The 11,853-nt window shown below is 35.6% G+C and overlaps 1 protein-coding gene across 1 annotated transcript; it reads left to right on the top strand.

Moving 5' to 3' along the window:
- The first annotated feature begins 1,322 nt into the window (after positions 1–1,322).
- LOC131626304 (uncharacterized) lies at positions 1,323–3,374 on the top strand. Its single transcript, XM_058897135.1, has one exon. It carries the CDS (start codon positions 1,323–1,325, stop codon positions 3,372–3,374), a length of 2,052 nt encoding a protein of 683 aa, XP_058753118.1.
- The last annotated feature ends 8,479 nt before the right edge of the window (positions 3,375–11,853 follow it).

Below are 11,853 nucleotides of genomic sequence, written 5' to 3'. Positions count from 1 at the left end.
GATAACTCGATTGAATAGACGGATCGTTAAAACAAAATTATATAGGTATAAAACTTGTCGAACCGGATGATTCAGTCTCTACAAAATATAACTAGCACTTAAATTTTATGAAAATATCATATTAAAAATAAATTCTCAAGTTCATAATTTAAATTCAAACTTTAAACATAAGTATCACACATAATAAAATAGTACAAAATTATAAGGTGTAATTGCAAACAAAGTTTAATTGCAACATAAATCTAATTGAATAATTTATAACACAATAATTCTATTGTTTACTAAATTTAATTTAAGAAAGGAAAAAACTGTTTAAATATTGTGATTTCCTTCTTCAATATCAATTATCGGTCACAAAATCAACCGCATCTACAAATTTTTTTTTATTTTATTTTATTTTATTTTTCATTAAATAATTAAAACGACGTCGCTTTAATTTTTTAAAATAAATTTTTTTTAAAAAATGCATTTAAAACGCCGATTTTCTCGGTTTTAGCGGTTTTAAACCGATTTTGTCCGATTCACACCAGTTCGATGATATTCCCGATTCAACTATTAAACCAGACCGATTACCTGTTCAATTCCCGGTTCAACCGCCGATTTTTAAAACACTGATTAAAACTATACATTGGGAATTAACATCAATTTAATAACTTGGATAAATTTATATATTAAAAAGTATAATACCATAATTTATAATATATAATTTTCATAATGACATGTCAAGTGATATTTTCTTAAACCAATGCATGGCTTACAACTCATAATGAGTAGTGTTACCCAACTTATTTTGTTGGGTCATGAAGTAGTCACCCTCCATAATATATACTTAACAAACACGTAAGGATTATAAACCCTAAAATATCAACTAAACTGAGATCTTTTCCAATTTCCAAACCCTACTCTTTTCTAAACCCCACGGCAACTCCATTATCTCAGCAGGTGAAAATTTTCTTCATCCCTTCATATTTTCACAATTTTTGTTTAATTGCTGTGAAATTTTCAAACGTAATGGTTATTTTAATAGCAAGAGTACTTTGTTTTGCATTATTGTTATTATTATGTATGCAATAATGTCAATTTTGCATGCACGTTAATAATAGGGTCACGAAGTAGGTTTCAAATTGCAATACATGTTTATTATTGATCATGTTATTGTGTTTATATTAATTTAATCATCGTGACATTTTATTATAGTTTGAACATCATGTTGATTTCTGATTGGTATAGAAAACTTGCAACTTTTTATGGTGTTTATTGTTCTACTATGTAGTTCTTGTAATTGTTGAGTTCTAATCGTTGAGTTTATTGTTAGCTTTCAGATGGAGGACTCTAGCAACTGTGATTCACCTTGTAATGGACAGAGTGTAGGGGTGATCCCAAATCAGATGACTACCGAGCTGAAATGTGACCTTCAACCAATCAATATTGATTCGATTTCTTGCTCTGACTCTGATGCTAGCTCTGTGGTTTCTATAAAGGAGGGTTGTGGATCACCTATGTCATCATGGGCTTCCGATCCCGAAACTGATATCTCATCTGTGACCAGTTGCCATGTAATGCCTGAGGAATCCCTTCAGGATGTTGATCTTGAAGGAAACTATCCTGATTTGGAAGGAGAAAACCAGTTCGTCGGTGTGGAAAACAATGATGATGGTTTCTCGTGGGAGATGGACAATAGAAGTTATGAAGATTTGCTCAAAAAGTTCATTGAAAAGGAGGAAGAGTTAAGAGTTTCCAATTTTAAGCTTCAACTTTCGGAACAAGAGATTGTAGGGTTGAAAGTCCAAGCTGAGAAGAGTGAGAGTCAGATTAATGATATGCATGAAAAATTGGAGCTGAAAGAGGATGAGTTGTATGAACAAAAAGAGCTTTCGGATAAAGAGATTTTCAAGTTGAAGAATCGAATTAGAGAAAGTGGAAGTCAACTTGATGATGTGTGCGGAGAATTAAATCTGAAAAAGGGCCAGCTTGATAGTGTGCACAGAGAATTAAAGCTGAAGAATGCTCAGCTTTTTATGATGCGTGAAAAGTTGAAGCTGGACTTGAAAAATGTTCATCTTGATTATGAGAGCGAATTAAATTTGAAAAACGGTCATCTTGATAAAATGCGGGAAGAGTTGTTGCTGAAAAAGCATCAGCTTGATAATGTCCGTGAAGAATTGAAGCAGAAAGTGAAGGAGCTGAATGAACAAAAGGAGCTTTCGAAAGAAGAGGTTTTCAAGTTGAAGACTAAACTTAAAGAAAGTGAGAATCAAATCGAAAATATGCTGGAAGAATTGGAGCTGAAAGCGGATCAACTTGATAATGTCCGCGGTGAATTGAAGCTGAAAGCGGAAGAGTTGAATGAACAAAAGGAACTTTCGAATGAAGAGATTTTTAAGTTGAAGACTCAAATTACAGAAAGTGAGAATCGACTCGAAAGTGTGCGTGAAGAATTGAGTCTGAAAAAAGAGGAGCTGCAAAAACAAACTGATGAGTTGGATATTCATATATCAGAATTTGCCAACAAGATTACAGATTTGATGGAACAACTTAAGGCGGCTCAAAAGAAGGAGAAGATTTCAAAAAATGAAGTCGCAAATTTAAGAAAGGAACTTGATAGTAAGTCATCTATGATTCATCAGTTGCAATGTCAGATTAAAGAGGCAAAGGAAAATCGTGCTGCATTAGAATGCAACATAGAAGCCTTGGTTTTAAATAAAGAGGAGAATGACATTAACCACGAGGAGGAGTTGAGAAAATTGAATCAGACACTGCTTGATTCTCAGGTTATGTTCTCTTGGGAGAGAGAAAAGATGGATGCTGATATTGCAAGATTGTCAAAACTGAGAAAACAATTGACCTCTAAACTGGAGGAATTCGAGACTAGAAACAAGGAGTTAGAAAAAAAAGTAATGCTACACGGAGCTGAAAAATCGAGTCAGAATAAGCTGCATTATGCCGAAGTAAAACTTTTGCAAAACGAAATCAGTTGTTTGAAGAAAGAACTTGGTGAAAGGATGAATGATGCAAAAGCTGCGAATATGGAATCAAACAAGGTAAGGATTGAAATAAATGAAGCCAATGGCAAGATTGATAAGCTTAAGACTGAGATATGCTCGCGGGGCGATCAAATATCACATATGAAGAATCATATAGACGAGCTGAACACGTCACTGAAGGAGCTGGAAGTCCACTATAGAACTAAAGTGAATGATGAAAATAAGTTGATAATGCGAGTTGAAGAACTTGAAAAAGAGGCGAGTAAACAGAATGTTGTGATCTCAGAAAAGGCTGCAGAAAAGCCTGGGGAGAAGAAGGAGGCAGTTAAGCAACTATGGAATTCGCTTGAGTACAATTGGAGTGGATACAGTGACATATTCAAGCGTTGAATGACTTATAGGCATGATGGCGTAGTTTCCAAACATTACATTTAGTTGTAGATTTTTTTTTGCTTGTTATTGGTTTTTCTTTGTTCTTCTGTTATGCATCTAAACATTTCATAATAATGTGTTTCCTCCTGTTGACTGTAGAAGGAGATGCAATCACTTTGGCAATTGAGTATGATTAAGTTTCTTTTAGTTTTGAATTCGGATAAATGTTCGTATTTTGATTTATATAAAATTTATATTGGTTTGACATGTTTGTTGAAGCTTTTATATATTTATGTTGATTCTTCATCTGAAGTTGATAATACCTGTTCTTTTTATGCTGATGTGAAGTTGTAATTACAATGAACTATAATAGTTTATACTCGAAGGGCTTTCCGTTATTGTTTTTCTTCCAAGTCTCAAAGGGATTTTTCAGGACATCCTCGGAGTCTGAATATTCTAATGTGCAGACACCATAAGATAACTCACTCTTTTGTTTCTGTCAACAGATATGTTCAACCAATTATAAGCAATTTTCTTTGTAAAATAGTACTAATACTATGCCAACTTAATGAACCTACCAGCAATAGCAATTTTTCAACTTAGATTTTTCAACATGTATTAGTGTATATTGCAATTTTTCAACTTAGATTTTTCAACATGTATTAGTGTATACCTTCCGTACGATAACAATATATGCATGTGATCCAAGTGATACCAGCTAGCTACAAAAGATAGCACTGAATGCACAATTCAATAATCTCTGTGGTTGTCATTAACTACATGAATTCATTTTGTGAAAACTTAAAAGGTACTACTACTCTGTATAGTTTCAATGTAGTTATATAATACTTCTGTTATATTATTTTTACACTACTTTCAAATCTTTATAGCAAAAACGGGCGCTGAAGATGTAAAAATATTGAGACAATCATGAGCTTATTTTGATAGTAGGCGTGATTTTCCCCCAAAAATTCATTCTACTTGAAAATATTCTATTTGGAGCTCTTATTAAAAGTAAATAAAAATTATATTCAACACTTATCAATCACTAAATATGATAACAACTTTTGAATAGGGAGAAGTTTTTACATGGAGCGTTTTGTTTTCACCACTTCCACGCCACGGCCGCTGGTCAAGCCATCGGATAGATGTGCATCTAAGCCTTTAAAATAGTTGTTCTGAGATATTTTTACTAAAGACCAAAGAGTTAGTACTGTGAAGGAGAAAGTGAACCTGATTAAAAAGGAATTTATGAAAACCTTTCTTGAAGGAAGAAACCAATTGTTGTCAAAGGTTACAATGGATGAGTGAACCAATTGAAGGAAGAAAGCAATTGTTGTCAAAGGTTACAATTGTCAAAGGTTACAATGGATGAGAGGTTGTGGACCGAGTTATATTATGAGTGTTGGAAAACTTATTAAATGATCTTTCTAAAATTGACAAAATATCATTGCTATACCTATAAAAAATAAGATAAAAACAATTAAACTTAATGATATTTACACGATAACGCAATATATACACTACTATAACGTAAATTATATCGAATATACACTAAAGTTGAGGTTTATTGACGAAAAGAAAATAAATTAAGCCGATGAGTGCTAATTATTCACGCTTAAATTCACAACAATTTAGCACTCAACCACTACAAAAAACTGCAATTAGCCACGTGAATTTCACCTCGCAAAAGCAAAACTCACGCTGCAACGCAATAATTGCGGGGTTGACCAAATATCCTGCAAAAACGTTAGTCGCAACTTGTTGCAAGGGGATTAGCACCCCACAACTTTGCCAGGTGGTATTCACCCCCACAACGTTGTCAGGTATAAAACACCCCGCAAACACGCTTTCTAAGATTGGAACGACTTCGTTCAAAGAAGGTGCCACAATTGAGTTAGAGCAGGGGTAGGAGTATGTTAGGTAAATTTCACCTAACAATATTTAAATATTCAAAAACTTGCAGGGTGAAGTTCACCTGACAAATATTGAGATACCAATAATAAAAAAAATATATTTATATTATTCTAAATATTAAAATTAATATTTAGAATAATATAAATATAATAAAAAATTTAAATATTCTAAAAAATTTAAAAATGCAAATTTATAATTAATTCTAAATATTTCATTTCATACTTAATATAAAGAAATTTATAATTAATCCAAAATATTTAAATTCAAAATAACATTTCGGTTCTATGATTAGCAATACTAATGCTTCTGGCTCTATGATTAGCGACTCCCCTTTCTAATGCTCTACGCTGCTTTGCTTTTTCAGAGTTGTTCTTAAACTCATTTGATTTCCAATAAACAAGTATTTCTTTAAACACATTTTCGTCCATCCATGGAGGCCTGGTCCCTCTTTCTTCAAATTCAAGCCTGACACGTCTAAGCATGTCTGAAAGTCGTGCAGATGCTCTTTTCCTAAAATTAATCTCAACCAGCTCATCATCTAGTGTGTGCCATATACACTTCTCCTGCAATATAGAAATTAAAACAAGATGGTTAGGACTCACAATTTAAAATAATCTATCTATAATTAGGACTCACAATAGAAGTGGTTCCACAAGCAGTCAGAATTCAGAATCAAGTGACACTCAAGAACCAGATTTGGAGCTAAGATTATCTCTTTGATCTGCCAGTATACAAGTAATGCTTCTAGTAATTGTAAAGCTGGTTCTGAATGTCCTATTCCCACATTGATTGAATTGAAAAGTACTTTCATGGATTTCATTAAAGCTTTCACTTTGTAAGTATTTAAAACCAGTGGCTGGACAAGATTTAACTCCCTATTAGATAATATCAAAATCCAGATCCTTTACCGCGGCTGACCGTTGTAATTGAATCAGCTAGCTATTAAGGTTATTAGTAAAAATAGTTCTAATTACACTCATTGTAAAATAATAAAACCTAGGGAATGTAATCATGTACAAACGAATTTAATCGATAGCATAGTAAAAAAGAAAATAATAATTCATAATCATATTGGTCAATGCTACATTAGTGGCATTGTTTATAATGTGGGGGCTGTACTAATTAGTAAATATGGTTCATCAACTTACTAATTGTTTTAGACAACTAACAGTTTTAACTATTAACACTAACAATTTAAACTAACTATTTATGAACATCATAATTTAGCTATTGATGTTGTAATCTTAATGAATGTCATTACATTTTCAGCACTACAAGAATTATATATGAACAGAAAATGCGAGCGGAAAATATAACCTCCAATCACAAGGTAATTCTGTGTGAAAAGAGCTGACATTTGTAAACCACTTCAGAAACTATGCATAAGAGGAATTCAGAGCTAAATAAACAATTTGATTCGATAACATTCTAATAGCTTCACTCAATGTTCCATAGCTTGATTAATTCTCACCTCAAACCAAATCGAACTTCAAACCTAGCTCAGAACCAATTCTGCATTCCAATACAAATCCGCCAAACAAATATGTCAAGCCAAGTACATTACCTGCCAAAAATATACAGAAAATTAGTATTGCATTCATGCCCAAAACAATTCAAGAGAATAAGACTACTTGAACCTGCAAGTCAAACCAAAGCCAGCATGTTTGTTCAATTCAACATCCAATTCAAGTTCTACAAATTCATACCAAGCCAAAACACTTCAAGGCCAAAGTTAATTCATTGTACCAGTTCAACTCGAGCCATCATAATTCGCACCCATCCGAGAGAAAAGACCTGTAATCACACATCAAATCCAGATCAACCCCAAGCTCACACATTCAAATCGCACAAAATAATACATACAGATTCAATTTCAAAAGTTCAAACATTCAAGAGCCAAGAACAATGCATATTCAAACTTTTCTATTTCAGAGCCATAAAGGAAAATCATGCACTACATATCATTTAAACATCCATAATAGTAATAATATATTTGTTGTTACCATTAGTAGTTTAGAATATTTTGTATAAAACTATATTGGAATCCGAATCAATACAATTTAGTAGCCCTAAGACAAACCTTAATCAACCTATTATCTTATGACCAATACATCTTTCTAAGTTCAATTGCAAACAATAAACTATGTCTCAAAACTGCAGAATTGGAATTATGCAGTAAAACACACTGCAGGGAACTTTTTAGACTGTAAATTCATTATACCAATCAGCCAAGACATATGAAGTAGATTGTATAGAACAATTGTGAGGTCTTTTCTAGTGAACTATCTTAAAGGTTTCACATTCTTAGACAAATGGTTAAGAGGCAATTCTATGTTGGGTATACTAATTGGAAATTTTAAAACAAGATTGTATATGTCATGGTTGATGGTCCAATCATGAAACGGAATCAAAATACAAAACAAAAACATCTCAGACCAGCCTTTTACCCACTGTCAAATAACACTAACAGTAGCTACATAATTTTCCAATAGGAATTAACTACTAACTTCTAATAGTTTTATTAACACTAACAATAGTGTTGTGAATTCAATGCCAAGAACAAAGTATAATACAAGGGAAGAATAAAGGACAAGGAAGAAGAGGATAACACAAATATTGGTTATAACTTCTATTCTTTTACTTTCTCTTAAAACAAGATTACAAGTTTACAAGAATAACAAATAACCTCTCTCACCCCTAATTAGGATTTGCAGCTTAGCAATGATGAGAGACTAGTATGCTATTTATAATAAAACCTAACATACTAACTAATGGGCTTTTTCCACAAGGCCCACTACACAAGCCAACTTAATAAACAAGCTAACTTAACAAATTAGGGTTTAAACACTAAAACCTAATTTAACATGCTAACAACCCTAACATCTTCGACACAAGCATGTGAACAACCTTCGACTTCATGCTTAACCCTGTCGAACCAAGAAGCTACCCTTCGGCCATACTAGAGTTCGATCCAATATCTCACAAATCTCCACCTTGGATCTAACTCTACAACATCAAGGGAACAAACTAGCTTTCTTCATGCAACTTTAGCAACTGCATACAGTGGAAAAACTTGCAACTCGGTAATGTCTTGGTGATCATATCAGCAACATTGTCTTCAGTCGAAACCTTCAGCACTTGGACTTCTCCATGCTCGATTACTCCTCTGACGAAATGCAGCCTCACATCAATGTGCTTAGTTCGCTCATGACAGGTGTATTGCACTTTGACTATCACATTTAACAGTGATACCTCGACCTTGAAGTTTCAGCTCCTTCGCAAAACCTTCAAGCCACAATGCTTCTTTAACAGCTTCAGTTAATGCAATATACTCCGCTTCAGTGGTTGATAGAGCAACAACCTTCTGAAGTGTTGCTTTCCAACTAATTGCTGTGCCAAACATAGTGAAAACATATCCAGAAATAGATTTCCTGGAATCCATACAACCTGCATAATCAGAGTCGACATATCCTCCAATTGCTGCTTTACCATCTTCACCCAAGGCTCCACCATAAATTAGGACTCTTTTCAGAGACCCATTTATGTACCTTAAAATCCACTTCAATGCTTGCCAGTGAGCCTTTCCAGGATTCGCCATGTACCTGCTTACAAGACTTACTGCGTATGCTATGTTGGGTCTAGTACAGACCATAGCATACATCAAAGAACCAACTATATTAGCATATGGGATGCTATTCATATAGGCTCTTTCGACATCAGTACTGGGACACTGATCAATACTCAGCTTGAATTGAGGGTTTGTTAGAGTCATAACTGGCTTCGAATTCGACATACCAAACTTTTCAAGAATCTTCCGTAGGTATGCCTCTTGAGATAAACATAACTTAGACTTCTTTCTATCTCTTAGAATGTCAATTCCAAGAATTCTGGAAGCAGCTCCCAGATCCTTCATATCGAACTCCTTATTGAGTTCAGCCTTCACCCTCGTCACATCTTCAACATCGTTGCTTGCTATGAGAATATCAACCACATAAACCAACAAAATAACAAATGAATTACCAGGTCGAAATTTGAAGTAAACGCAGTGGTCGAACTGACTTCTAATGAAACTTATGCGTGCCATGAACTTGTCGAATCTCCTATTCCACTGTCGAGGAGATTGTTTCAGCCCATACAAAGATCTCTTTAACTTGCACACATAACCTTCCTTCCCCTTTTCGACATACCCTTCAGGTTGCCTCATCAGGATGGTTTCATCTAGATCACCATACAAGAACGCAGTCTTCACATCCATCTGTTCCAGTTCAAGATCGAACTGTGCTACCATGGCAAGTAACATTCGAATGGACCTATGCTTCACAACATGAGAAAACACATCATTGAAGTCGACACCTTCTTTCTGAGTGAAACCCCTTGCAACTAACCTTGCCTTGTATCTTTTCGACGTCACTCCTTCAATTCCTTCCTTAACTTTGAAAATCCATTTACAACTGACTAACCTTGCCCCAACAGGTTTCTTGATCAGTTCCCAAGTATGATTATCATGAAGAGATTTCATCTCATCATCCATGGCCTTCAGCCATTCAGTCTTATTTCGACTCCTCATAACTTCCTTGTTGTCTCTAGGTTCTTCGTCTAGAACCTCACTTGCAGAGATTAAGGCATAAGCTATAAGATCTGCATACCCAAGCCTCTGAGGTGCCTTTATGACTCTTCTCGACCTATCTCTCGACAATAGGTAGTCATCGTCAGTTTCCTCAACTTCCTCAACATCTTCTGCTTCTTCTTCGACTTCATCAGGGATATGCAATTCAACATCAACATGCTCCACCTCAACAGGAATCTCTACCTGTTCCAGCTCTTCGTCGGATGTTTATGTACTTCGACCAACATCATCAGTTTTCTTAAAATCCATTTCAGCTTCATTGAAAACTACATCTCGACTGGTGATACACCTCCTGTGACCTGGCTCTAGGCACCATAGCCTATAAGCTTTGACTCCTTCTGGGTATCCCATGAACATGCATTTCAGAGCTATAGGTTCGACCTTGTCTTGCCTAATGTGAGCATAGGCTACGCAGCCAAATACTCTCAGTTTGTCGAGATCTGGTGGATGTCCCGACCAAACTTCTTCAGGTGTCTTCATATCTAACGCTGTCGAAGGACATCTGTTTATCAGATATGTTGCTGTCGAAACAGCCTCAGCCCATAACACCTTCGTTAACCCCGCACTAGTCAACATGCATCTGACTCTCTCCAAAATAGTTCGATTAAACCTTTCATCCAAACCATTTTGCTGTGGAGTACCTGCAGTAGTTCTATGCCTTGCAATACCAGAGGCAGCACAAAAACTGTCGAATGCCATATTGCAAAATTCAAGGCCATTGTCGGTTCTCAACCTCTTGACCTTTCTGCCAGTCTGATTTTCAACCAGAGTCTTCTAACTTTTGAAATTCTCAAAAGTTTCATCCTTAGTCTTATGGATGAATACCCATAATTTTCTGGAATAATAATCTACTATGAATAGAAAATACCTTGCTCCTAAATGTGATGGACACCTTGCTGGCCCCCAAAGATCAGCATGGATGTAATCAAGGGATCCATGTGTTCTTTGTTTGCCTTTGTTGAACTTCACTCTGCAAGATTTTCCAAGTACACAGGGTTCACAAAACTTCAGCTTTTCGACTTTGTCTCCACCAAGCAGATTTTGTTTCCCTAATTCGACCAGACCCCTTTCACTGACATGGCCCAATCTCATGTGCCAGATTTCTGTTTTCGACAAAGGTTTCGTGGATGCAACATTTGTCGAACCACTTACAACTTCAGCCTCAAGGGTATACAAGCCTTGTTTCTTCACGCCTCTCAAGACTTCCTTCGAACCCTTCATGACTCTTAGGATACTTTTCTCTCCTTGGAAAACATATCCTTTCTTGTCGAATTCACCAAGAGAAAGCAGATTTCTCTTCAAATCAGGAACATACCTGACTTCAGTCAACAACCTTATTGACTCATCATGGAGCTTGAATCTCACAGATCCAACACCTGCAATATTGCAAGCCTTGTTGTTTCCCAGCAATACTGATCCACCATCTTGGTCACATAATTCCTCGAACAAGTCTTTGTTTGGAGTCATGTGCCAAGTGCAACCTGAATCCATAATCCACTCCTTCTTAGAGTCACTGCTTGAAACCACAAGAACATCAGATGATTCGAAATCATCTTGAACAATGGCAGCGTTGCCATTATCCTTACCTCCATGATATTTCAGGCGTTCAGGGCACACCTTTCTTGTGTGACCCTCCTTCTTACAATGGTAGCATCGAATGCCAGATGCTTCTCCACTGTAAGACTTTGACTGACTTTTGCCTTTCTTCTTGTCGAACTTACCATCCTTTCGTAAGAGTTTTCCTTTAACGGCCAAACCTTCGTCAACAGTCGAAGGTTTATGCTCCTTTCGTTCATTCAAGTCCTTAGAGTACAAGGCTGATTGAACTTCTTCAAACGTCAGGGACTCCCCTCCATACAGGAGAGTTTCTTTGAAGTGAGCATGTGATCGAGGCAAAGAACACAATAGTAACAACGCTTGATCTTCATCATCGATCTTCACATCAATATTTTC

Source organism: Vicia villosa, unplaced genomic scaffold (assembly GCF_029867415.1).
Source record: "Vicia villosa cultivar HV-30 ecotype Madison, WI unplaced genomic scaffold, Vvil1.0 ctg.000282F_1_1, whole genome shotgun sequence".
Lineage (NCBI taxonomy): Eukaryota > Viridiplantae > Streptophyta > Magnoliopsida > Fabales > Fabaceae > Vicia > Vicia villosa.
This window is presented reverse-complemented; position numbering and strand designations above follow the sequence as displayed.

Coding starts and splice junctions, on each gene's coding strand:
- LOC131626304 (XM_058897135.1), top strand. CDS start 1,323: ATGGAGGACTCTAGCAACTGTGATTCACCTTGTAATGGACAGAGTGTA.